Source organism: Rhipicephalus microplus, chromosome X, assembly GCF_043290135.1.
Source record: "Rhipicephalus microplus isolate Deutch F79 chromosome X, USDA_Rmic, whole genome shotgun sequence".
NCBI classification, from domain to species: Eukaryota; Metazoa; Arthropoda; class Arachnida; order Ixodida; family Ixodidae; genus Rhipicephalus; species Rhipicephalus microplus.
The window spans coordinates 21635138-21662137 of NC_134710.1; the positions used below are offsets into that span (position 1 = coordinate 21635138).

At 43.8% G+C, this 27000-nt stretch overlaps 1 protein-coding gene across 2 annotated transcripts in view; it reads right to left on the reverse strand.

Annotated features, from left to right (window-relative positions):
* LOC119175602 (cubilin) overlaps positions 1–27000 on the reverse strand; it is a 105536-nt gene that overhangs the window by 32589 nt on the left and 45947 nt on the right. For both annotated transcript variants that reach the window (XM_075881945.1, XM_075881944.1), the window contains exons 5-9: positions 26246–26581; positions 20047–20209; positions 19316–19497; positions 11950–12109; positions 9701–9814 (exon numbers count right to left, since the gene is read on the reverse strand). In XM_075881945.1, coding sequence (XP_075738060.1) covers positions 9701–9814; positions 11950–12109; positions 19316–19497; positions 20047–20209; positions 26246–26581 — 955 coding nt within the window. The remainder of the gene's footprint in view (positions 1–9700; positions 9815–11949; positions 12110–19315; positions 19498–20046; positions 20210–26245; positions 26582–27000) is intronic.

Here is a 27000-nt window from a genome sequence, read left to right on the forward strand (position 1 = left end):
ATGGATGGATGGATGGATGGATGGATGGATGGATGGATGGATGGATGGATGGATGGATGGATGGATGGATGGATGGATGGATGGATGGATGGATGGATGGATGGATGGATGGATGGATGGATGGATGGATGGATGGATGGATGGATGGATGGATGGATGGATGGATGGATGGATGGATGGATGGATGGATGGATGGATGGATGGATGGATGGATGGATGGATGGATGGATGGATGGATGGATGGATGGATGGATGGATGGATGGATGGATGGATGGATGGATGGATGGATGGATGGATGGATGGATGGATGGATGGATGGATGGATGGATAGATAGATAGATAGATAGATAGATAGATAGATAGATAGATAGATAGATAGATAGATAGATAGATAGATAGATAGATAGATAGATAGATAGATAGATAGATAGATAGATAGATAGATAGATAGATAGATAGATAGATAGATAGATAGATAGATAGATAGATAGATAGATAGATAGATAGATAGATAGATAGATAGATAGATAGATAGATAGATAGATAGATAGATAGATAGATAGATAGATAGATAGATAGATAGATAGATAGATAGATAGATGCCAAAGTACATGCAGTGCGCAAAGAAATGCGTTGCATTTAATGCCAAAGTACATGCAGTGCGCAAAGAAATGCGTTGCATTTAAAACCGCCAGGCCTGCACTGAACGCGCAGTACAGTCACAGTGAAAGCTATAAGAGCGGCCTTTCAGAGTCTTTTCTAAACACTCTTTGTGTAACTGCGACAAGCACTTTTGCTGGATACCCACTACGCCATAAATAAGCATATAGGTTTTGTGTACTAGGCCGGAATTCACTGTGTTATCCTTCGTCATTTTTTTAGAAGCGAGGTTTTTTGCTACACACTTGCAAGTAATCTTCTGCAAAATTTGTATGCAGCGGCTGACGAGGATGAAGAAATATGCCTAAAGTGGGTGTGCACTACAGGTAATAGGTGATCAAGAACAAGCTTTTGTGATTGGTTGGAGCAACACATGACCATCTCGTTATGTAATTCGCATTGTGTGACGCCTCGTTGTTCATTTGCTATTCTAAAACGCTTTATTACTCATACTAACGTGATTCCTTTTCCGACATCAAGCCTGCCTAACGCAATTTTGCAACGAAGTTCAAAGCACTGGCGTGGCTCTGTGGTAGAATACTGTGCTGGCACGCTGGTGACCCGGGTTCGTGTCTCGCTGTGTGCTTGGTGTTTTTACTTACAAAGTTTTTTGTATTCTTATTTCGTGTGATAGCGCTTACGTACACCGGCGGCGGTGGGCAACTACGGTGCACAACACGCGACCCTTGCTGTAATCTCATGACAACTTTCGCTGTAAAACGGCTGAAAGAGGTAAAGAAGATACGTCAAAACATCTCTAGCATCCAAATATTGAATAACTCAATGATGTGCAAGCGTTCAACCAAAGACAACATTAGCACAAAGAAAGATTGGTAGTGTTTCATCTGCAAGGAGTTCCAGAGCAACACAACACGGCGTCCTGTCTAGATTTAATGCGTGGAATCCAAGGAATCGGCTCCTTAAAACTGCGTAAGGGACCACAGAGTGGATTTCAAGTTTTCTACTGTAAAACTGAAGGAATAAAATTTTTTACATTGCCTTGTTTTTCCCAACGCAGCGTCGCGAAAAGCCCCGCGGGTTGGGGCAGTATGAAAAATATGAAGCATTTTTTTATTTATTTCTCAACCATTGTTTTGAACAGTGGCAACAGGACAATATTTTTATGTAGCACATTCCTTGTGCCCAAAATAAAGTGTTTCCATTGATGTTTATTCGTAATGCGTAGAATAAAAACAAATAATCACTATTTTAAAACTTTTGCTGCATTTTACTCTACCCTACCATAATCGTGTTCCGGAGCTGCTGGGATATCGGAGTGCTTATGTAAAAACTGAACTAAAAATTGTATTGAATATAGATGAACGTTCCGCGTCTGAGAGTGACTTATCTGTCGTCTAGCAAGGAAATATCTAAACTGTCATTAGGCGTTATAGTTCACCAAAAGTTTCGCGGATTGAACTTTAGGAGAAAAGGCAGGTCATTATCGAAGTACTTATCTTTAGCAGCGTGAAGGCTACAATGTATGCACACTAAGAAAACATTTGTACTTGCTCTATGAAAACTCACTTTCTTCGTTGTTGTTGTTTTTTTTTGCGTTACAGTAGAGACAATTTTTTTCTTGTTACGAAGTGTTCGTAAGGCTTTTGATAAGCCATGATTTATTATGGTCGTTGGCTGCCAAAAAGTTGGGAATATATGTCGATAAAGGCGAGCGATTTGTTCTTCTAAAGTATGCTGTTTTTTTGTTTACGGAGCGTTGAGGAAAAGACGGCAGAAGTAAGTGATTCAGTAAATTATTAAGTTCGTTATTTCTGGTAACATAGTTAGCTTTGAGCGAATAGTTTTATGTCCAAATCTAGTGAGCAACAAGGGTACCCGGATTGTTATCAGGAACATTTTATGTTCACTTAAACCATCAGAGTTTAACACGGGACATACCGTTTCAGCGGCAGTATTCAGTACTAAATCTAAAAGATTAGTGTCACGGGCAGCATTATCAATTACTTAGAAAAGATAAAATTCAGAATTTAGTCAAAGAGATCAGCTGCCTTAACCAATCAATTGGGGGAGCAACTTATGCCCCTGAGCACATATACATTCGTAGATGAACATTTCTTCATAGCGGCAACAAAGCTTTTATGCAGGTTATCAATAAATTGAAATATTAATTCAGTGGGTCTGTAACAGACACCAAGTTTACACAAGTTCTTTGACAGGCAGCCCAGATAATCTCAACTGAAGACGATGTATCAACTTAGCAGGACAAACTTCTTTATTTTTTTTTTATTTATTGAGAGCAGGACAACACCCCACCCCTTTCTATCATTACGATCGGGCCGATAAATATTAAGTAGGTCACCTTCTGCAATTATTTAACTGTCAAAAACATCATGGTGCAACCATATTTCTGTCAGTACTATAATGCCGGAATCGGTGTCGTCTCTTAAAGAGCAGAATATGCTAGGCTTATTTAGTAGAATCCGCCTCGGTGGATCCGTGGCTAGGATGCTCGGCTGCTGACCCAAAGGTTGCGGGTTTGATCCCGGCCGGGGCGGTCATGTTTCGATGGAGGTGAAATGGTAGAGTCCCGTGTACTGTGTGATGTCCGTGCACGCTAAAGAACACCAGATGACCGAATATTCCGGAAGCCTACGACACGTCATCTCTCATAATGATATCGTGGTTTCGGCACGTAAAACTCTATATTGAAACTCGCCGAGACAAGAAGAAGAAGAAGACAAGAGGCACGGCAGAGCGTGCACGTTAATAAGCAAATGAAGAAATGAAGATTCATGCTGTTCACATTGAACGCAGTCCAAGTTTGTCTCGTTTTTTGCGACATGGTGCCGTGACCAGGATAGTGGCTTCTCTTTTTCCCACTGGCCGCGGAGTACCAGAATGAAGGACAGGCCACATAGGACGGACGAAGAGGAGGCCCAGTGCGAACCGACGGCAGCGAGACGGGACATCGCCATCTGAGAGAGCGGCACAGACACGGAGGACGACTCAGACACGGATGAAGATTCGCCGCTGAAATCTGTAAGCGACCAGCCGTTTCCTCAATTATTCAAAATGAACAGGGAAGTAATTTCGAAGAAAATAGAAACGCTTAGGACGAAAATAACCCAACTAGTGAGCGAAGCAGAAAATAAGCTTCATGAGAGTAAAGACCCTATGGCAATATCGCTGATAGCCAGCCAGATCAGAGGCTTCGCCGACATGGTAAATAAAGTTGACGAACAGATGAAACAGTTCATAACGCCAGAAACAGCCGAAGCAGAGTTTGCGAGGACCACTGAATACGAGCTAAAGACGATTAGTATTTTGCATAACATCAATGCTTACCTTTGTGGACAAGAACAGCGTGAGCCAGTGAGAGAACAAGGCACTTCCAATGACAATGCCAGGCAAGCGCCGCAAGAAAATGTAGTACAGCTAACAAAGGCAGAATTAATGAAGTTTGATGGTGACAGGAAGAAGTGGCAGAGATTCTGGCATCATTCTGAATCGGCTGTTCACGTAAGAACAGAATTAAACAAGAATCAAAAGTTCACGTACGTTCTGCCATCACTAACAGGGAGAGCGGCAGCTGCCGTGGAGGGACTTCAATATTCAGACAGCAACTATGTGAAAGCTATCGACATGCTCAAGCAGCGATACGGGAAAGACAAGGTGCCTATAAAAATGCACATGAAAGAGCTAACTAACTTGAGTACAGCAGCAAGCTGCAGTGACTATGAAGACTGTCAGGCAAGGTACAAGTGCATACACATGGGCTTGAATCCTTAGACGTGAAAATCGAGTCCTATGCATCGATGCCACTACCAGTATTGAAAAGATATTTACCTGTAGAGAGCCACAAGGGGTTTCAATTGAAACAGAGACAATAGGTAGGCCTTCATATCAAGATCAGAATGCAACTAAACATCATGACGAAACTCTAAAGCATTTGATGAGGTATATAAAAGACCAAGTTAAGTGTAGAGAATCAGTAGAGCGGAAGGAAAGCCACGGCAACAAATTTTACACTAGGCAACAGAAAATAACGGTTAATTTTCAGAGCACCACGGCAAAGTTTTGCATATTCTGTGCGACTAATATCCGCTATTTTTATGGCTGCAGAAAGAATATGCCGTAGGCAGAGAAAAAAATGAAGCTAAAAGCGTCTCATAGATGCTTCCGTTGCACGAGGCCTCGACATACCGCCAAAATGTGCATGACAAGCATAAGGTTCAAGATATGCGGGAAAAGGCACGCAACGTCTATGGGCCGAGAAAAGGAACTCGCAGCGCAGTGTACAGCGGCCATTCAAGGTAAAAATGAAAATGAGAAATAGAAAGGGTCAACCTGTTAATATACGAATATATCGTCAAGCATTTTTCTTCAGACTGCATTGGCAATAGCAGAAGGTAGAAACAAGTCGAGCTATTGTCGGGTACTGTTGGACACTGGTAGCCAAAAAACATTCATCCTTAAGAGCTTGTCAAAAAAAGCTTGGTTGCATGGTCAAAGAAAAAGAAAGACTGACCATAGGCTCTTTCGGAGAAAGACAAGAGGAAAAGACTGCATTCAGGTTAAGTGAAACTTATAAGCGCATGTAGCGGCGAAGAAGTTTTGTTGGAAGCACTTGAGGTTGACGGTGTATCAAAAGAAAGAATACCGTTTTTTTCCAGTCTCACAGAAGAAGTATGAAGACGACGGATTAAAGTTGGCTGACGGTTTATGTACAAGCACAGACTAGAGAGAAATAGGAATCTTTATTAGATCAGACCAGTACTGGCAAATAATGACCGGAGGCATCCGAAAACTGGAAGAGAAGCTGACAGCAACAAAGACCATATTTGGTCATAAGGTGCAGGGCGAAACTAAGTTAACTGCAACATTAGTTAAATGGTCAACCGTTATGATACTTCACGTTAAGTGCTCAAGTCCGACATAGAGACAGAGCCTAGGCATTTCTGGGACATAGAAACCATCGGCAAAAAAGGCACGGAGCAAGACGTAAAAAAGAAAGTGTGGCTGAGTACTTTATCAAGAACTTAAAGTGTGAAAAGAAAAGATACTCAGCACGACTTCCATGAAAAGATACCGTGAAGCTTGATGAAATCAAGGGTGTCACAATGACCAGATTGAAGCAACTCACTCGAAGGTTACGGAAAGACAAAAGTGTATTGCGATGTTAAGACACTGCCATCAGAGAGCACTTGACTAGTGGATCGGCAGAAGTGGCAGAGGAACAAAGGGCACCAATGGCACACTGCTACTACATGCCGCATGAAGCCGTCATCAAGAAAGATCGTCAAACAACCAAGATAAGGCTAGTACTTGATGCGTTATTGTCGTCCACAAAAGGGTCACATCTAAATGATAACCTCGAAACTGGGCCAAATCTCAATTGTGATCTCGTGCACATGCTGATTACCTTCCGACACCATTGCATGGCAGTGACAGCTGATATTGAGAAGTCATTCTTACACATTTCAATACATGAGGAAGACAGAGACGCGCTGCATTTTCTTTGGTGGGATAAAATTCCGAGTGGAAGTGATGCCAAGATGGTAACATGAATAATGTCAAGAGTTACGGTTAGCACTACCCCCAGTACTTTCTTGTTCGCAGCAACAGTACAGCACCACCTCAGCAAGTTGGAGGAGAAATTTCGGCAGACAATTAAACAGCTAAGAAGCAACATCTACCTCGAGGATATAAGAATGAGAGCAAATCACCCAAGGAAGCCAAACACTTTACTAGAAATCACAGGAAATTTTTCAAGATGTGTCAATGACTCTCAAAAAGTTCAACGCAAATGAACCTTGATTACAACAAAATATAAAGAAAGAGGAAAACGTAAGCTTCGGGGCTTCCACTGCAACAAAGGTCCTTGGCAGCAGATGGGACTTCAAGGAAGATAGGCTGTACCTACCATCGTTTGACATTAAATAATAGCGCCGATTAAGCAAATCTTATTACCACAACTTTAGTAGATGGCTGCGTTGATGTCTGCACGTATTTTTGAATACATAAAAAGCGGATTTGTAAGAAATATAAATGCTACAAGATACTGGACGTACACGACCATTGTTCTTAGTTGGCTACACGGAAAGAAAAACGAGACATCTTTGTAGAGAATAAAGTGAAGGAGATAAAAAAAATGAAGCTATCAGAGTGGAAATACATTGCAAGTGAATAGAACCCAGCTGATCTCATGATCAGAGGTGTAAGCGCAAAGTCTTTGATACAGTCGGAGCTATGGTGGCATGGTATAAAGTGGCTTGTTACGAAAACCAAAACTGCAGGGCAGACGGAAACGGAAGAAGACACTGAGAGTAGTGCATGTTATGCAACTAACATATTCACGTCAGTGCTCGTCGTGATGGACGCAGAGAAGTATGGAACCTACATACGATTGCTCAGAGTAACAGCTTGGGTGCTGTGATACATACATATTATAAGAAACGAGTGTATAATCGGCGATCTGAGTTTTGAGTAACTGAATAATGCAGAGACGGCGATAATAAAATAGGAGCAACGAAAGATACGGGAACACATTATACATAACAAGAGCAATACGACTAAGAGAACATGGATGTTTTTTTGTGGTAGGGAAGCCTTTGAAGATGAACAAGGGCTAATAAGGCACAAGGGTCGTCTGTCTCAAAGTGGACTGACATACAACAAAAAACATCGAATTGTGCTACCGGAGTGGACGGCCGCTACAAAGCTGATAGTAGGACATGTGTATCAACTCACGTTACATGGAGGAGTCACTGCAACACTGCCACAGCTTATAAAGAAATAGTGGATAATCCAAGGAATGCAGCTGGTGAAGAAGGTTAGTCATGGATGCTTAAAGTGTAAATAATTTGACGCTAAACCAATTAGGCAAGACACAGCATCCTTGCCTGCTGACAGAGTAAATTACCAAAACCATTTGAAGTGACTGGGGTAGATTTTGCAGGCCCGATGCTTATAAAAGACGCCGTTAAATGCACGACAAAACTGTACATTGCAGTATTCGTGTGTGCAACAACAAGAGCTGTACATTTAGAAGTTGTCGACAGCTGTAAAACAGAAGAATTCTCACATGCATTCAGAAGTTTTACAGCGAAAAAAGGTTTATGTCACACAATGTATAGTGACGACGCAAAGACATTCAAGAAAGCCAACAAAGAAATCAATCGTATGCTGAAGGAATTACAAGAAGAAGTCTCTATAAGAGCTAACCAAGGAGATAAAATAAAATGGAAGTTTATTGCCGAAGAAGTGCCTTGTTGGGGAGGCTTCTATTAAAGGATAATGCGAAGCATGAAATCATTAATCAGGAAAATCATCGGAAAGAGGCTGCTAACCAGGGAAGAGATGGAAACAATAACCACTGAAGTTGAAGTGGTGCTTAACAACAGGCCGTTAACGTATGTATACAGCGAACCGGATGAGCCGCCACCTATCGTGCTGGCTGACGTGATAGGTGAAAAATACTGACTTCCAGGCGATGGCGAAGTTCAACACGAAGTCAGAATTGAATAAATATGAAGAAAGCGGCAAAACGTCATGCAAAATTGGTGCAAAAGATGGAACAAGGAATATCTGAAGGTATTGAGACAGCAAGCTTACGCAAGTAAACAAGAAACGAGAGTGAACAGAGTAGGCATCGTATTGCTTGGTTCACGCATTCCTAGACCACTTTGGAACCTGGCTGAAGTCATGGAAGTTTATTCGGGAGTCGATGGGAAGATATGCTCCTGTCTTTTGAAAACCAATGAAAGATTCATTCAGAGACCTGTACAACATATCTACCAACTTGACGGTTGTTTCCAATGGGGAGAACAAAACTTCATGTGGGCCAGAAGCTGTTGAAACTCGCCGAAGACAAGGAGAAGAAGAAGAAGACGAGAGGCACCGAAGAACGCGCGCATCAATAAGCAAATGAAAAAAAGAAGATTCTTCCTTTTCGTTCACATTGAACGCATACCACGCTTCTCTCGCCTCCTTTCTGTGACACTCCACATAATATTATTTTTTAGTAGGCAACATACGTTGGTGATATGGCTATATAGCAATGCCTCAGTATGACGGACTGGTTTAAGAGCTTGCGCACCAGTGTTTTTATTTAACTACCTGCTACAGAGTACAACGGTGTCACTTTCAACATCATAAATGTATTCCTTGTTATTATTGCGCATTTTGTGAAGGGAAAACTTGTGGGGTTTGTTTTGCATTCTTGCATGTTCCAGTTTTTTTCTTGCCAAATGAGTGCTCAGCGCAACATCATTTCGAATAGAAAAATGGGAATATTGTAGCTTCTTCGCGGAAACAAGACTGTTTTTTGTCCTTAAATAGGACAAGTTAAGCAATTATCGGCCAGCATTTGTCCAGAGCGAATCAGCCAATTCAATGCACTCGCTAAGACTGGTCACTTGACAAAGTAAGCTGTAACCAATTAGTGCAAAATTTGATTACTTTCAGCTCTGAATTCGTCCCGTCTTAACTGGCCTCAACGCTGATGCAAAAAGAAAGTAACCTTAGTCTGGGCTGTCTGTTTTTGGCATTCTTGCATCTGGACGTTGTTGATTTTAACTGCCGTGAAATTAACAGGATACATTCAGGTGTATCTGTTCGGGAAGGCTTATGTAAATTGAAGGTGCACACAAGTGATGTGACTATGTTCTTAATGGTTTTAATCTCAACGTCTGTGGCATCCTGCCTCTCTTTTATCCATTTACTTTTGTTCAAAGTGCAGCTTGGCCTGCTCCTCTTAGACGCACAATGTCTAATACAGTCTTGTGGTCCAGGGTCAACTTCGACATCCTCCGATAGCAAAACACGAGACACAGAGATAAATAGGAATTTGCACAAAGCAGCCTAACGCACTCTTCACGTAGGGAACTTAACAAGGGCATGGCATCGCTATTAAACAGCAATCATTGCACCTAAAGCCATTGGCATTGTCCAGGGAAGATTTTAATAACAGGAACTGTCACACAAGATATCAACAGAACACAAACTTTTCTAGCCGAGCTATGCGAGAAGCCACGAGATGGCAAATCTGTGATGGCAACTATCTGCGCTCTCACTTACCCTTTGGCGCGTACACATTCCAGCTGCATTCCGATTCATGTTCATACAGCTTCGGAAAGCCGAAGGAGTGCGATGCACCACCGGTCCGGTTAGCGATCACCATTGTCTCGCACACTGCAGGTCCAAAACAGTTCAGCTCATAATAGCCGTCTGAAAATGCAACTACCAGGTTCATTTTCAGTGAACATTCTGTATAGGCAGTTTATTTCGAGTGCCTTTGACTGTCCCCACGCTTCAAGCCCCACTATAACAATTGTCCCCAAGCGGAGCTCTTCGCAGGGTTGAGTTTTCGCTGCTGAACATGATATCAAAACCCGATGTTGTAGCAGCCACATCCCAATGAAGTTACAATGCAAATAACAAAAGAAACAAAAAGTTAGCTGATCCCCGCTAATACTACACTTGGCGTTCGAGATAACGTGTGCGAAGGATCTTGAAAACGTGGTAAATCGTAGCTGGCTGAAAGCAACGACATATATTTTGCAATCATGTGGTGCTCATCATAATATACATTCTTTAATATTCCGCTGAATTCAGTACAAAGATAATATCAAATATTCAAAAAAATCAACTTCATTATAACCAGGTGCGTTTCTTTATGTCATAGATAAAATTCAGAAACCCCCGACTGATTAACTTTCTGACAAGTTGCGTACTATATGCTACGTAGTTATTTTTTTCCGGTGCTTGGAGAAAGCCTGCGAAATATGAAATGAAACACCGTGACTGCGCTCGTTTGGTATCGTATCGCAGTGCTCTCAACGTGCTTCGAGTGATAAAGCACTTCACATAAACTAGGGTGAAGTGAGCCTCCACGGCTCCATGCCTCGGCAATACAGTGCGTCCGCACCTTCCACTGTGGCACGGAAAGCACGAATCCCCGTCTTCAATAAGCGAATGCCTCGCGCGAAGCTATTCGGGTCGAATCGCAGTTGAGAGCAATGCTGTACGATAGCACATGAGCGCAATTCGTAGTTTTATTTCATATTTCGCAGGCTTGAATTTTTTTGAAACGTGGATAAGTACACCCCGCACTAAGCGCGGTGACAAAAAATGCATTGGTCACTTCTGAGTCTCCATATAACGAAATGGCCAAGACTTACAGTAGTTATCTTTGTCATTTAAATAACGAAGTGAACAATAAATATTACGGCAGATCCCGCGTATTTGGGAATCGACGTTATGCGAAGCATGCGGAGGGCAGGTGACCGTGTTTCAATATTTTCATTGAGTGACAAGTCATGAAATGAGGCTAAATATATGTACAAATGTTGCACGCATAGACATATGTGTAAGAGTTGCAGATGATTATATAACCAGTTGTTTGCACTTTCACAACGATGCCTACTGGAACATGCGTATTAGCAACACCAGAAGCTTATATGAAGCGCAGATGCTCGCGAGGATGCTGGCCCTGGACACCACTGCATAAATCAACTTCAGTGCATGGCAACTAACCACAATTGACGTTAACCTTACGTGACGGCTGTATCAAAGGTGTGCGTATGTAATGTTTATAAAAGTGGGCAGGCAGCACTGCGACCACTACTGACGTGTCATGAAGATTAGCGTCTATTTAGAAAGTAGTTCCGAGACCTGGCTTAGCTCTGTGGTAGAATGCTTGAGTTCGATTGCAGCTAGGACCCTGGCATTTATTCTTTGCATTCGTCGAGTCGACGCTACCAATGTCGGGTATTTATAAATGCTCGCGCGTTAAAATTGCCCATGCGTGTTCTCGTCGTTCTTGAGTAGATACTAAGTGTCAATCACCTGTGGCACATACCCGCATACCAGCAGCACATACCCGCCCGTGGGTAAGTGCCACTGTCTGGCGGGATGTGTTCGATGACCTACGTGACGGGATTGTGACATTATTTATGTCTTGACCAGCGCGTCATATTTGTCAAACCATCCTTCCATGCTAATTTTGGTTCACGCCAAGTGAAGGGGGTGTCCACGAGAGCACCCAAACGTAAGCGGCTAGATAAATAGATATGCTCTAAGTCACCGAAGTTCGATAATAAATGCTTCGCATTTAAAAACACCAACGAGTTCCACTTGAAATCAAACCATAAATAGTTGGTTTCGCTCAGGTGCGGTTAGCCGCTATTTTAAAGTCTTTGTTGTAGTCAATGCTACGAGGCTAGATGAATGAGGAAGCACAAACCTAAAGAAACTGCTAAGCGACCCATGTGTTTCCTGCTTCTGGTCATAGATGATCATGCAGGCGTGCGCTCAAGCATGTGTACCTGATCGAAAGCGGAGTCTGAAGTGCGTGAGGGAGTCGCGGTGCTCGACGTGCAGCTTCACACGCACCTCGTTGTCGATGCCCACCACGGGCGGCGGAGGCTCGGCCGAACAGCGCCGGGGCATCAGCTGCATGTGGCTGCCCCGGTTCAGAAAGTAGGCCTGCACCACGAGTTGACAGCCAAGCTTCGCTCACGCGGCTGCTCGAAGCAGTCCTTCCGCCGGACCATGAGGAAAAGCAAGCCTTTACACTCAATAGTTACCGTACACCACAGGCGCAATCATAAGGAAGTAGGGGGATTTGGACCACTTTTTAGCGTCCCTCCCCATAAAATTTAGTTTCAGAGCATATATTCAGTTACTTGACAGTGATGTATACTGCACTCAACTTTTTCAAAAGGCTGATTAGCTTTTAGTCTGTACCTGCGTCCAGTACCTCTCAGCCGTAGAAAACAATCAAATGCAGAAAAGCCGCTCGTCTGGTTAAAAGAAGGCTGAAAAAGCGATGCAGTTGCTTGTGGATTGACCTCGTGCTTGTTTTTGTTATAGTTTTATTTCAAAACATTATTTCAATTTAACGTAAACAAAAGTACAACCAATATTTAAAAAGAATGGCTGCCATGATCCTATGTACCGTGTTCTTTTCTACATTTACGCCATTACCCCTACGAGCAGCAGGAAACATGGCAAAGCCCCTGGAGATCACCTGTGGGATGAGAAAAACTTTCGCTGCATTTCTTTTTTTTTTAGTTTCGACTTTCACTAATATATTTGGTAGGGGACTCTTGAAAACTAATAATGAAGGAGGCTCGTAGATAACCCTCCATTTGTTGAGTGTTTCGAAACTCCTTCAAGAAGTACTGCAAAGCCCATTTATGGTGTTTCTTCCAGGTTTTAAACAGGATATTGTGAAGAGAAAATCCTTAAGAAACAAAGAAAATAAAAAATAAAGTAATAAAGAACAAAAGGCGAATGTTGAGAAACACCTATATGTACGAAAATCGAAAGAGCATATCATTTAACGTTGACATCGTTATATATTTAATTAGGAATGGTTCAAAGGAATCAGTGAGTGGTGAATGCGCTATAAAATGCTCTAAAAATGCATGGCAAATTTATAATCGTTCAATTGCTAGTGATAGCTGTGTCGTCACCTCCTCTGTCCTCGTTCAAGTAGTTGGCTGAAACCCCCTATGTGCAACCAACGAGCTCAGGCAAGCAAAGTTCTAATACTGGTGTCACACGAGCACTTTTCATCGTGATCAGTGTCGATCCGTATTAATCATCATCCAGATTGGGTGCTGCTATGCGGGCACCTTTAATCATGATCAGTAGTGATCGGCATCAAGACTATCGTTATCCACGCATCGCAATCTGCCTGAGAGATCACAATTTCGCTGTCGTGTGCACCTCCTGGGGACCTTGAAAGCACAATGAACCAGAAAATCAAGCATAGTTTAAAAAAACTCTTTCAAACTGATATTTGTAAGGAAGTACATTCTAAACGGGTTAACATAGAACAAGATCTGAAATGGCACATCTTTTGCGATTTGTATCGACTGCCTGTAGTATGGAGTAGCAGGCGACAAGCAGACGACCGTTGCCTTCCACGCTTAGTCCAACTCGCGCAATGTCGGAGCTGTTGGAGCGCTTTTCATCGACCGCGCAACGTACACGCATTTCGTGGTCGAGTGAAGAGACATAAATTTACAGTAATTGACCACTGGCAAGAGCGGCTCGAAGACTTGAGGGGCTAAAAGTAAAACTCTAGTACGTACACCTAGATGGAGACGTGTCGCTGCGACTGAACGGCTACGAGCGGTGGTCATTAGAAACAAAAGCGAAGGTTAAGAATCTCACACAGTTACAGAGGTAAGTGCAAGGAAAACTCCATCACGTGATGGATATACGTAATTACTTTAGTAGTGGCACGCAAGTTTTTGACGTTTGAGTGGTTCTTGCACGAATCACATTGCTGATAAATGGCTCTATAGAAAAATAGTACGCCGATTCTAGTCAGTGACGTATGGCTGGATGTATGGAAGCTGTGAGCGTCCCTTTTACCTGTCATGTGTGCTATACCAGGTTCGCAAGAAAAAACACGAAATCGTTCTCTTTATGTTGCTTTAATGTCTTATTTACTTCGATTAAATTGATCATATTCTAACAAGAAATTTGAATTTGTGTTCCATCTCTTCGGCTCTTCAGGCAGACTGACTTGCAGTTACGAGCGAGAATACAGAGAGCTGCTACTTCAACTGCTTTGTATCTACGCAATCGAGGCCTGGAAATTTCCTCCGGAAAGTGCGCTCTTCTGGCATTTACGCGCAAACCCATGTCGAATTACAGAGTGTCAATTAACGGTCAAAATATACCATATCGTTGATGTCACAAATTTCTGGGTGTCATAGTCGACAGAGACTTATCATGGAGCCCTCATGTGTCGTATTTGAAAAAGCGATTGACAGGCATATGCCATCTTTTCAAGTTTCTCGCTGGAAAGACTTGGGGAATGCAGCCTAATGCTATGTTACGACTGTACAGGGTGCTTTTCCTTGGCTTTTTACGATACAGTCTGCCTGCATTATCAAACGCCAGTAAAACAAGTCGACGCATGATACAAAGCGTTCAGGCACAGGGTGCCTCAACAATGGCGACTATAGCTATAGCCAAAGACCACCTCGTGCAGACCCATATTGAAATTGAAGCTTTGAGGATACACATAAGGCATGTGGGCCGGAATCCCCATCACCACCTAGCCTCTCTACCAGTTGATAGACCTCATACTTCCTTTTGTCGAACAATAACTACACATGGTGACTCCCTACCAACTGGTTTTACGCCCGCGGCGAGACCTTCAATTCCTCCATGGTGCCTCAAACAGCCAGTCATCTACCTGACAATACCAGGCATCCACAAAAAAGGTGATTTCTCAATACCAGCCCTCAAGCAGCTCGCATTACTTCTGCTTTACGAGAAGTACCAAGACTGCACCCACGTCTACACCGACGGCTCCGTCCTGCCAAACAGCTCATCTGCGGCGGTCGTTATTTCAACGCACGCCACAACCATCAAATTCAGGACAGCTCATGCAACCACAACAATGGCAGCAGAGCTTGCAGCGCTTCGCGCTGCGCTGCGTTTCATTAACGACCAAAGCACGCAACGGTGGACGATTTTTTGCGACTGCAAGGCGGCACTGCAGTCACTTCTGTCAAATCTACGCCGTGGTCCACACGAGCAGTTGGTATTTGAAACAGCAGAAATGCTACACCACATAACAGAGAAAGGGCACCACGTTATATTTCAGTGGTTGCCAAGCCACTGTGGAATTATCGGTAACGAACGAGCTGATCAAGCAGCCCGTTCAGCCCATACAGAAGACAACGACCAGTCAATACCTCTCTCAAGAACGGACGCTGCTAGGAGGCTCCGCATGCTTGCTCGCCAACGCTCCATGGCTCTTTAGAATGAGCCTCTCTTTACGCATGCAAGATTACGATCCCTTGATCCAACGTTAAGCATGCAGCTTCCAACAAAAATTCGACGAGGCGACGCTACTGCTCTGTGCAGACTATGGTTGGGAGTCGCGTTTACCCGTGCGTACGCGTTCCGCATAGGTATGGCCGACACCGCCGACTGTGCACACTGCGGAGATGAAGAAACAATTCGACATATACTGTGTGACTGCCCGAAATACAACCTGGAAAGACAACACCTTTCTAATAAACTAAACAGGTTAGATGACCAGCCGCTGTCAGAAGAAAGGATACTGCGCCATCGTCATGACTCATCGTCACAGAAGAAAGCCGTGCAAGCGCTACTGGGCTTCTTACGAACTACTGGCCTGTCGGAACGCCTCTGAGTGGACTGATTTTGTGTGTGCGTGTGTGTCGGTGTTATTCTCTTATTTTGTTTAACTCTCCCTTTCTCTTTCAACCCCCTATTCCCCAACCCCAGTGTAGGGTAGCATACCGGATACTAGCATCTGGTTAACCTCCCTGCCTTCCTTTTTTCTCGTTTCTCTCTCTCTCTCTGACTTATTTTTTCCACTATTTCTGTACTTTATCTCTACTTTTCTGCCACCAGTACTCTAACCGTCTCTTGCTTGTTTATATCGCGGGCGTAATCAGCTTTCCATGCTTGTCCCTGAAACCCAAAGCCTCGTGAAGGCTTGTACCCACAAGTATACCTAGGTGGATATTAGAACATTCAATCAGAACATGTTCCATAGTTTCCTTAACTCCCTTACAGTATCCACATCGTTCTTCTTTTTTACTGAATATCGCTTTACAACTACGCCTTCTAAGGCAAACCGACCTCGCTTCGAACAGGCAACACGACCTCGCTTCCCTTTGAATTAGCATAAAATCTCTCCCACCTTCTTTCGTTCTTGCCTTTTCGGTAGTTACTGACAGCCGGATTCTTTTCCATCGCTGTCATTCAATAAATCCTCTACGCCTCTCTGACTTTTCGCTCATCGCTTTTTGTTGCCCTGTCACCCACACTGCCAGCCGTATCATTACTGGTTAGCCTCCTAGTTCTTTTTCTCCACTTTGTGTCCGCGCTCTTCCTATATAAATACCTGAACACCTTCCCCGCCCATCAACTCTCATTCAATTTCCTAATGCTCTCTTCAAATCTCATTTTGCCCTGAGCTTCTCTCATTTCAAAGCCTGTCCATCCCATGTACCCTTTAAAGCCCCAATCATCATGTTACCTTGAGCGCCCAACGCGAGACATGGATGGATGGATGGATGGATGGACGGACGGACGGACGGACGGACGGACGGACGGACTGACTGACTGACTGACTGACTGACTGACTGACTGACTGACTGACTGACTGACGCACGGACGGACGGACGGATGGACGGACGGACGGGCGGACGGACGAACAAACAAACAGGCGGGCGGGCGGATCCGGCTGTTTTCTTCAGACCGGGCGGTGGCTCACGCCACCTAGCCATAAATTTAAGTCCTATTACTATGTGTTTAAGGATTGAGTTTCACTCGCACCTAGATTGTAGCCACCAATCAGTTAGCCTCCTCCTGGTTATTTCTACCCGTTTAGAGTCTATTTTGCCTTCACTGTCCCTAAACCCCAATGAACTTTAAAAATTCGGTGCCAATATTTTCGACACTAGGGCGGAGCCCTTTACAAAACATTATCAAATGTTCAGCTGTGTCCTCCTCTCCACACGCACTACCTACCGTGTCTACGCCTTCGTATTTGGTTCGTTACGTCTTGTTCCGCAATACTCCCATTCTGGCTTTGAACAGCAGAGAACTAGCCAGCGAATAATCGTAGGTCTTTTCTTTTTCAATTTCCTGCTTTAAAGTTTGGTAGGTATCCAGTGGTGATTTCGTAAGCATTTCAATCTTCCTCTTGTTGCTCTCTGTTTCTTTCACCTTCTTCTTAACCGGCGTTTCCTTTAGGCTTCGTATTCTGCTGTTGTCTAAATAATTGCTTGACAATTGCCAAGTTCGTTTCTCTTTTTAGTATCAACATTCTTCATGTACCAGTAGCTGAAAACTTTCCTTAACCAACGCTCTTCTCCCATTTTTCTCAATCGCTCCTCAAATTCTCTCTTGCTGCTAGCTTCCCTGCACTCGAACGATGTCCATCCCATGTCACCCTCTACCCCCTAATTTAGGGTATTCCCGTGTGCTCCCAAAGCACGTCTACCTATTCTACGCTGTTTAACTTCCAATCTCGCTTGAACTTCTGGTTTCAGGCACAAGACCGCATTTATGAACGTCGAACCCTGGGCCATGACACCCTTTCAAATCTCTCTCACAAGGTCATACCTATTGTAGTTCGGCAGTGCCCTATTTTTCATTACAGCTGCATTTATGTTACCCTTAGTCATTACGTGTCTTTAGTGCTCCCTTAGGTACTCAGCCCCGTTATTTATTCATACGCCCAAATACTTGTATTTATCTACTATTTATAGCGTGACTTCCTCTATCTTATGCTCACTGCCTTTGTTATCAATAAAAACCATGATTGCCGATTTTTCTCAGCTGAACTTCAAATTTAACTTATCTCCCTAATTACCACAAATGTCTATCAATCTCTGCATATCTTTCTTGTTGTCAGCTATTAATACTATATCATCTGCGTTCATCAATGCTGGTAATGACTGTTCAATGTGTTTTTTTTTTGCTTGGCAAAAGAGAGGCTCCAGCCGAGTTGACTCCCCTCTAATTTGGCTTTTAGTCCTTGTAGATATAGCATCAATAACAAAGGTTACAAGGGACATCCCGGTCGAAGCCTGCGCTGTATTTCTATAGGTTCGGATACCTGTCCTTCCCATTTTATAAATACCTTTCTTTCTTTTATATATATCCTTTGAAAGATTAGTTATTCTATCTTGCACATCTAGTGTGTCCAGTATTCCCCACAAGTGAATCAAGCTAGCTAAGCTCCCTTGATATCTAGAAATGCCAGCCACAGAGGCCTGTGTTATTTTTCCGCTATTTTAATGCACTGCATTGTGGACTGTTTTACAGCAGACAAGCGCCGCCTGGTGCATTTCATCTGACCCAAGCTCGAACTGAATTAGCTTGTGCCATGTAGGAGTGGTCATAAAGTTGATCGCAATCGAGAAAGCGAATCGTCCTAATCGCGATTAAAACTGCTCGTGTGACACCGGTATAAGACACACACACATGCACGACGCTCCTGCGTTACACGTTGTCCTTTTTATTTTAATAGTTCTTCTGCTTTTGTGCCCAGTTGCCTTTGCAATGCAGCGGTGATACATAGTGTGACACATATAGGCGAATAGGTTTTTGTAAAAATAAAAAACTAATGCCTTAGATCAATTGGACGTTATATCAGAAACCACAGTGAACGATGCACAGTGAATTAAAACAGTAATTAAAAACAATTGTCAGGTGTTTTCGTTTGAAAACCCTATGGTTATGAGGCACGCCGTATTAAAGGGCTCCGGAAATTCTGAGCATCCGGTGTTCGGTGACGTGCACCTAATCCTGGCACACAAAGCATTTGACGTCCTTGAAATGCAGCCGCAGAGGCCGGAATTCGACCCCACGACCTTCGGGTCAGCAGTGTGGCACCACAACCTTTAGACAACCATGGCGGGTGAGAAAAATGCAATAGTAATAATGCAGTCACGATGATTTCGAGCAGAATACTAATGATCAAGCTTCGGAATGTGGACATCACTGGAAAGGAGAAAGCGGAGAATACGTCCACCTCTAATCGTCACAGACTCATGTGCCAAACTATTGGACAGAAAGGGCTCTGTCAAGAACCACCTCCTCCTTCCCAGTCACTTCCATGTTCCCCTATTGTCACTAAAAAGCCGAATCACTCAGCGCCGGCTAAACTGATCTTACCTCTATGTACCCCGAGGAGCAATTTTCAGACTCGCTGAATGTGAACTCTCTGAACTCAACGCGGGGCAGGTAGTTGCTCTTGACGCGTATTGTCCAGAGGCAGGTAAGGCCGCCTTCCGCTTCGCCCAAATCGGCTGGTGACACGATTGAACCCTCGCTCGCTTCGTACAGGCCACCGCACGCTGTGGAACAGACAAGAGCACATTACATTTTTGCCCCAAACTGTCGTCATCTCTTTACAAATGTTCAATAGTCACTGAGACCTCAACCTATTTGTGTACCTAATGTTTGGATGTTCTTTTAAAGTACATGCACTACAATTTTTATAGCTTCAAATATCTCGCTACAGTTGGTCTATTTTTGAAGTCCGAATAGCGCCTCGGACTCTGAAGATAATGGCACTGATTCTCGAGGACCAGCTCTGGCTGGTAGACAGGGCTCGCATGTCAGCTGCAAGACATGGCTACCTCTGGGTGTAAGCCAGTCACCCACCTCTGGGTGAAGATGACGCGCGCCAGGGTCGCACAATGAGATTTCATTATCTCTCTGTCATTTCCCCCTCCCCTCCCCCACCAGAAGTAAGAAAATAATCCCTGTCTTTCCGTCTGCTTCTACGTTGTGCGCTTCCATTTCATAATTAGTCATGTATCACCAACTCGCCCAATCAACCATTTTGACAAGAAAATAACGCCGTGTGGAGCATAAAACATTCCAGCCGATAGCTGACTCACGCGTGGCTCTCATCTGGTAGGAAGCTTCCATGGTGTCTCGGCGCAGAGCGTGCTGTCGCAACTGAAGCGTCAGGATGCGGCGGGTGGACGTGATGACCACGGGCCCGTCTAGGCGGCACAGGTCGTCAAGAAGCGTCCGACGCTCGCCCTCACCTTCAAAAATCTGTGACCATTTAAAACAATGAAAAGATTTTACACAAGCGCTTTGATGCTCCGTCCGGAAGTCCTCATTCGCCAATTCGCTGTTTACAAGCTTATTTACGATGAACAACGTAAAGCTGCTCCTGGGTGGTGCATAAATAACCGCGGGACCTTCTTTGAGAGCCAGAACAATTCACGGGGCAGATCTAGTAAACAAACCTCGTCGGAAAACTTTAATTATTGATTGTTGCATAGAAAAAATCTCTTAAGTTAGCTGGCATCTTACAGTAAATATTTCTACCCGGTTCACTTGCACTAATAATTGTTTATATTATTGCTTTTTATTATTATCTTTATCACTGATTTAATTTTATGCTATTCCCCATCACTATACAGAATAGCCTGCCAGCTGTTATATTGATGCCGGCAGAAGTCTGTCTTTCCAATGAACAGTCTCGCTCTCTACCCCCCCCCCCCAAAAAAAAAAAAAAGAAACAACTGCTGGCGAGAGGCATTTATTGTCTTTTATGCTCACATTTTTGAATTTGCGCCCGAATAAGTGGTCAAATAACCTTTCGAACACATTAGTAGGTGTATGTATGCATTCACTAAATGAAGAACCACCTTGTCTATGGAATGTGAGAAAAACACCGTGATAGCAGAGTTTTTTAAGGACTACACGGCACCCCTATATGGATTATATGGCACTCATACTGGGGCTCACACCATTATGAGCAGCTCATTACGTAAATTAGACAAGTCCACCATAAACTGATTGAAAAAGGGCACACAGTGATTGTCTAGTGGCTGCCTAGTCATTGTGGAATCTAGGGAAATGACCAAGCGGACGCAGCTGCCCGATCTGCCCGCAGCGGTCGCAGCAGGTTCACCATTGCCCTTCCGATATCTGACGCCGCGAAAAAACTTGTGCTTGCCCGTCGTCTAACGTTGGACTTGTGGCAATCCCCGACATTCACAAGTCACTAGACATTTATTTTTTTTACACTGACATACTCTGCTATATATATATATGCACCCTTTACATGCGGTGTGCATACATTCATTTCCGAGGTGCATCACAAGCCACCTGTTTCTTCAAATGGTCTGAAACTTGGTGTGCACCTTGATGCTTCACAAAATGCACGGTAAAATAGCTCCCAACACCAATCTTACAACGAAACTCCCGCATTTGTCCACCCCCGCATTGGTGTCCGTAGCTGCTATCGCGCGCAATAAGAAAACATAACTATGGTCGAATGGGATTTGAACCCGGATCCATCCCATGGCAGTCGAGTATTCTACCGCAGATTCATGCCGGTGCTTGAAGCCTATTAGAAAAAAGGCGTCATGTTGGGCAGGAAGTTGCGTCAAAGGAACACTAAAGTGGAACAAGAGATTGTTTATATTGATGAATTGTACACTGTGAATACTACAATGACATTCTACAATGACAAAGATCATATATGCTCATTAAGAAAGGACACAATGAAGTCCAACGTCTCACTTATAAGTTTCGTGCCACAGCGCCGGGGATTTCGAAATGTATTCTACGTATTTTGGTGTCATTGGCTCAAGGAAATGCACTGAAACTTGGTATGGTATGTATCTAGCTTCCTCAGAGCACATTGTTCTTACCGATTATGAATAACCTATGCCTTAGTAGACACCGTCAAGGTCTATCACGCTATAAATTTCGGTTCGAGAATTTGAAGGGGCTTCACCACCCACATTTTCTTTTTGCGCGTTTTCACACTTACCATGCATCCTGTCGCGGCAAGCGTGATGATTTTTGTATTTGTAAAGAGTAATTTATTTGCACGAGAAAAATCGTCTTTCCCTTTCGTGATCCTTTAATATATTTAGTGTGGTTGTCGTGGTCATGATGTTGCCAAAGGCGGGATTGGCCTGGTGTACCTGGTCGGCAACTGCTCCGCCTGAGTGACTCTTTACATGTACTACATATTCTATCCCATAAGTTCTCAGAATTTTTTGTAATTGGCAGCGTCGCCGGACGGTGTGGCGCCTCAAGTGCAGGGGTTAGTGGTAGATATCAACTTCAGAATGAATCTGGGTCAGGTTCCTTGCTGGTAGTAGTTGACGCAGGACAAGCCATTGCTCCGAGGTATATGGTCCACTCTCGTCGAGAAAAAAAAACGACTATATTTTGACGCAGTGTCATGCAATCAAGCTTTGCGTGAAAGTAGAATAAAAACAGCGCAGACACGCTCAAAATGCGTCAGAAAGCCTACAGAGATGTCGCGATGAAACAAATTCGTACTTTCCTGTCAATCAGAGGTTGTGGGAAAGTCTGTAGTTTTTAAAGAACGCGATCACTGCAGACGTGCATCTAAATTACAAATAGACGACTCGGGGCAGAAAATGGGCCAATTTCTTGATAGGAACGGGTGATTAGGTGTTTGGATGATCGTGGACGTGGAGAAGTGTGTAATACCCAAAAGAACAGTTTGTGCCCCCCCCCCCCTGCTTCGGTGGTCTAGTTGCTAAGGTACTTGGCTGCTGACCCGCGGTTCGTGGGATCGAATCCCGGCTGCGGCGGCTGAATTTTCGATGGAGGCGGAAATGTTGTAGGCCCGCGTGCTCAAATTTGGGTGCGCTTTAAAGAACCCCAGGTGGTCGAAATTTCCGGAGCCCTCCACTATGGTATCTCTCATAATCATATGGTGGTTTTGTGACTTTAAAATCCACATATCGATCAATCAATCAAACAACCGTTCATTGTTCTTTGACAAATGATGGTTCAATGAGCCAAGTTGGCGCGAAAATAATGAAGAAGCGATACCACGCAGATTGTGTCCGAGCATAGTCAATAGTTTCATTTTGCACATTGTATAATGATTTGTCTTGTTCAGTATACACCTATATATAGAATCCTTGTACACGGATTTAAATAACATTAATTGTTATAGGGACCCCTTCTACAACTAGTGCGGATTTCTGAGGTCTCAACTGTATAAACATTACCCATTGTACTTCCTTTTTATTAGAATTATTAAACTGATTGAAAGATTGTTTTTTGTAGGCCAAAATGGCTTCAGCCCCTGTAAGGCCTCGATATGGCACCACCACACCTTTTTTGTCCCCAATGATTGAATGAACCCTGAAAAGAATTGTGCATGAAACGCTCAAGACAGTAAAATATCTTCAACGACCCCCTTAAAGGAGGTTCTGGTTTATGACTTCCTGAGCGTCTTCGAAGATAGCTTGAAGCATTGGCAATGGTGCTATATACCAGAGGGATGGCATTTTGAAAAGTTCTAAAAGATTGTGTGCTGATATAGAATAAATTATTTTTAATAAAATAAAAGTTCTCGAAAGGTTGTAAACGGATATTGAATAAATTACTTTTAAAATAAAAATTCCGCGAACTTTTGGGACACACCCTGTATGCCTCACCACATACCACTTTAACCTGTCTCTTGTGGAACATCCAGAACTTAGCGCTCATCTGTATTCGCTGACGTCTCTTGTCCTAAAGTTTTCGTGCTTAGTATTATGGAGCTAGACAAAATTATAAACCGCAAGATAGTAAACGGTTTTCATTTATTAATTTATAGCCTATACTTTTTTCATGATAGCTGTTATCAAAAGAAGGTCACCACGTGCCCGGAATTAAATTCTGACGGCAATAGCCACCCACATTACTGCGACTATTATGAGCATCATGATGCCTCATTCGAAAAGCTATAGTTGAGACATGAGAATACATATTTTTCAAGTTCTTCAAGACTCTTGAAAAATTTGGCGAAAAATTATTTTAATGAGCAAGAAACGAATATCAACACCTCTTGTTGCCTTGGCGTAGGAACTTCTGGTAAGCACCTAAAGAAGAACTTGTTTATACAAAATTATGCTGCTGAGTTTCAAATTTAAATAACATGTAAAAAGCTGGTGTGGCTCTTTTCGATTCAATCCCCCCGCAGCTGGGATCGAATCCCGGCTGCGGCAGCTGCATTTCCGATGGAGGCGGAAATGATGTAGGCCCGTGTGCTGAGATTTGGGTGCATGTTAAAAGAACCCCAGGTGGTCGAAATTTCCGGAGCGCTCCACTGCGACGTCTCTCATAATCATATGGTGGTTTTTGGACGTTACACCCCACATATCAATCAATCAATCTCTCCTTCTTTAGTCCAGCATGGTGAGTTAAGCGCTCACCATCGAACAAACATGCTCCTGAGTCTCTTCTTTTCGACATGGCTGAGACGGGCAACACAGAGCATATAGCCAGAACACTAATAAGCCAGAAGGGTCTTTTTCCCCTTATTAACTTGGTCCAACCTTACCGCACTGGGTCCATTTTTCTTCTTTCTGTGAACACCTTAAAGGGCCCTTTGCGAGGCTTGGTAATTTCCGCAGGCAAGATTAATGAATGCCCTGGGCGCTCACAATCTGATTTGCTAAGGTTTACAATGCTATACGCACCGAAAAGAGGTGAAATGTCATACTGAACCCCGCTTGACCTTATCACACGGGCGCATGCCCCAACATGTAGGTGACGCATAGAGCTAAGAACTGTCCTGCGTACGTCAAAGTAGTTGGTGACACTACGGGAAATATTCAAGGTGACGTGTGTAATTCTAGCAATTTGTCACCTGAATAATGGTTTCGCGGTTGTAATGAACCAAATAAAAAAGTCAAGTGGTACAAGGTTGACAGAAACATTAAAACTTAAAATTGAACCCATGCGTGTTGTTTTCCTTTAACTTGTATCGAGCGACGTACGAGACTAAGTTGCCTCCATTTTGTTTATAGGTGAAAATGCTGTAGGCCCGTGTGCTCAGATTTGGGTGCACGATAAAAAACCCCAGGTGGAAGAAATTTTCGGAGCCCTCTACTATGGCGTCTCTATTAATCATATTGTGGTTTTGGGACGTTAAACCCCACATATCAATCAAATCCATTTTGTTTGGGTTTGGTGTTCTCGCCGTTCTCGCATCGTGCCGGTGCCAGCAGTCACAACACTTGGAGTGTTTTCAGTGCATCATCCCTTAGAGAAGTTCCGGTGGTGCAACGTTGTGTATCGCGGTAAAGATATGTGATTCATGCCAGCCTCCCCAAACGTGCGCGCATAGAGGGGTCCATCCCACACAAACAGGCAGTACAATACAGAGAACGTTGAAACGACACAACACCGCTTGCTCGCACGAGCTGGCAAGGGCATGTCATGCGAATGTAAACTTGCGTGCTCATGACGTGTTGATGTGCCTGCGTCATGTGATCTTCCTCCTCCGAGTTGCTCCGATACCGAAGAGGACAGGGAAAGAATTCGGCTCGCGAAGTCTACACCAGGTGAGTGGCAAAGGTTTCAAGCTCACTACCTTGCATAATGGTTTCGCGGCTTGTAATTAACCAATTTAAAAAATCAGTGGTACAGCGCTTCTCATTGGGCACGCATCAGCTTCCAGTGTGAGAGTGAAATTTATCGTGTGACCTAGTGAATCGTCGTTTAAGAAGTAAATGCCAAACAAAACAAAAACCACGCGGGCATTTTTTCATCAACTCTCTACTTTTCCCTGATGACACTCCACGGTTTCGAATTCATTCTTCATCGTCCTGCGGCTGCAGCGAAGTACCTTCTGTTTTCTACGCATGCGAGCAGACACCGGGAAGATGCCGAGCAGATGACGCGATGTGGATGAATGCATGTGTAGAGGCTAATCGGCCTTCCTATTGGCTAAGAGGCCTTGTAGCCCTGACAGTGCTGAAAGGAACTTATTAGATGGAGTATAGGTTGCAGTCCACAGAGTTCCGAAAGCTCAATTTCGCCCGGTTACATGAATGCCGGTCTTAAACTGTACTGTAAAACAAAATTTCAGGTGGAATAGTGTTTATTTAGGCACCGATCTTGAAAATAGGCATCTTTAGGAATTCAGGCACAAACGGCGGAAATGGGGATTCATAGGCACTATAAAAACACCATAAAATTTCTTTTTAGCCTCTAATTCACGCTCATCTATCAACAAACACAAAAAACAAAATAAGCATTTGCCTATAATCCGGTCTCTAGCGATGACCGTACACTTAAGTGGTCTTCGCTCACCCTCAGATATTCGAGACCGCAGCGCTGCAGGTTCAGCTTGGTGACCGTGAGTTGAACGGTCTGGCCGCTGTTTGCGTACACTGTCCAACGGCAGGTGGCCGGGAAGCCGGTGTAGATGCCCTCACGCGGGAACCGCAGCTTGCCGGTGGTCGCGTGGTGCTCCTCGTTGCAGCCGAACACCTTCCAGCTCACGTGCAGCCCGTTCTTGTCCAGCGGCCGGTCGCTCAGGAAGAGCAGCGACACCGAGCTGCTGCGCGTGCGCACGGGCTCCGGGATTAGCTTCCCGCACATCCTCGAATGGCTGCGCACCTGACCCTCCTCGTTCTTCTCCAGCACCTGCACAGGCGTGCACGGCAGTCGCGATTCTCCGACCGGGCCAGCAGAGCTCTGTGATGTGCAAGACGGCGCCACACTAGACGCTGTTCTTTCATGAACAATGTGTGTGGCTCCTGCCCTGACAGCGATTTGCTTAGAGGAATGAAAGTTGTGCTACATACATAACAAGGACTATTCAAATGACTTCAACTCATACCAAACCATATCAGAACATTATATCGGGGTGTACCCATTCGCCTCTGCTACGTTACAAAGCATTGTGCAAGAGCGCGCCGTTGAGACGGCCCCTTGAAACGCGAGAATATATATATATATATATATATATATATATATATATATATATATATATATATGGAAGCTGTTAGACTGAATTGTAATGTAAATGTCATAAAGAAAACTGGGTGAAAAGATAACTTGCC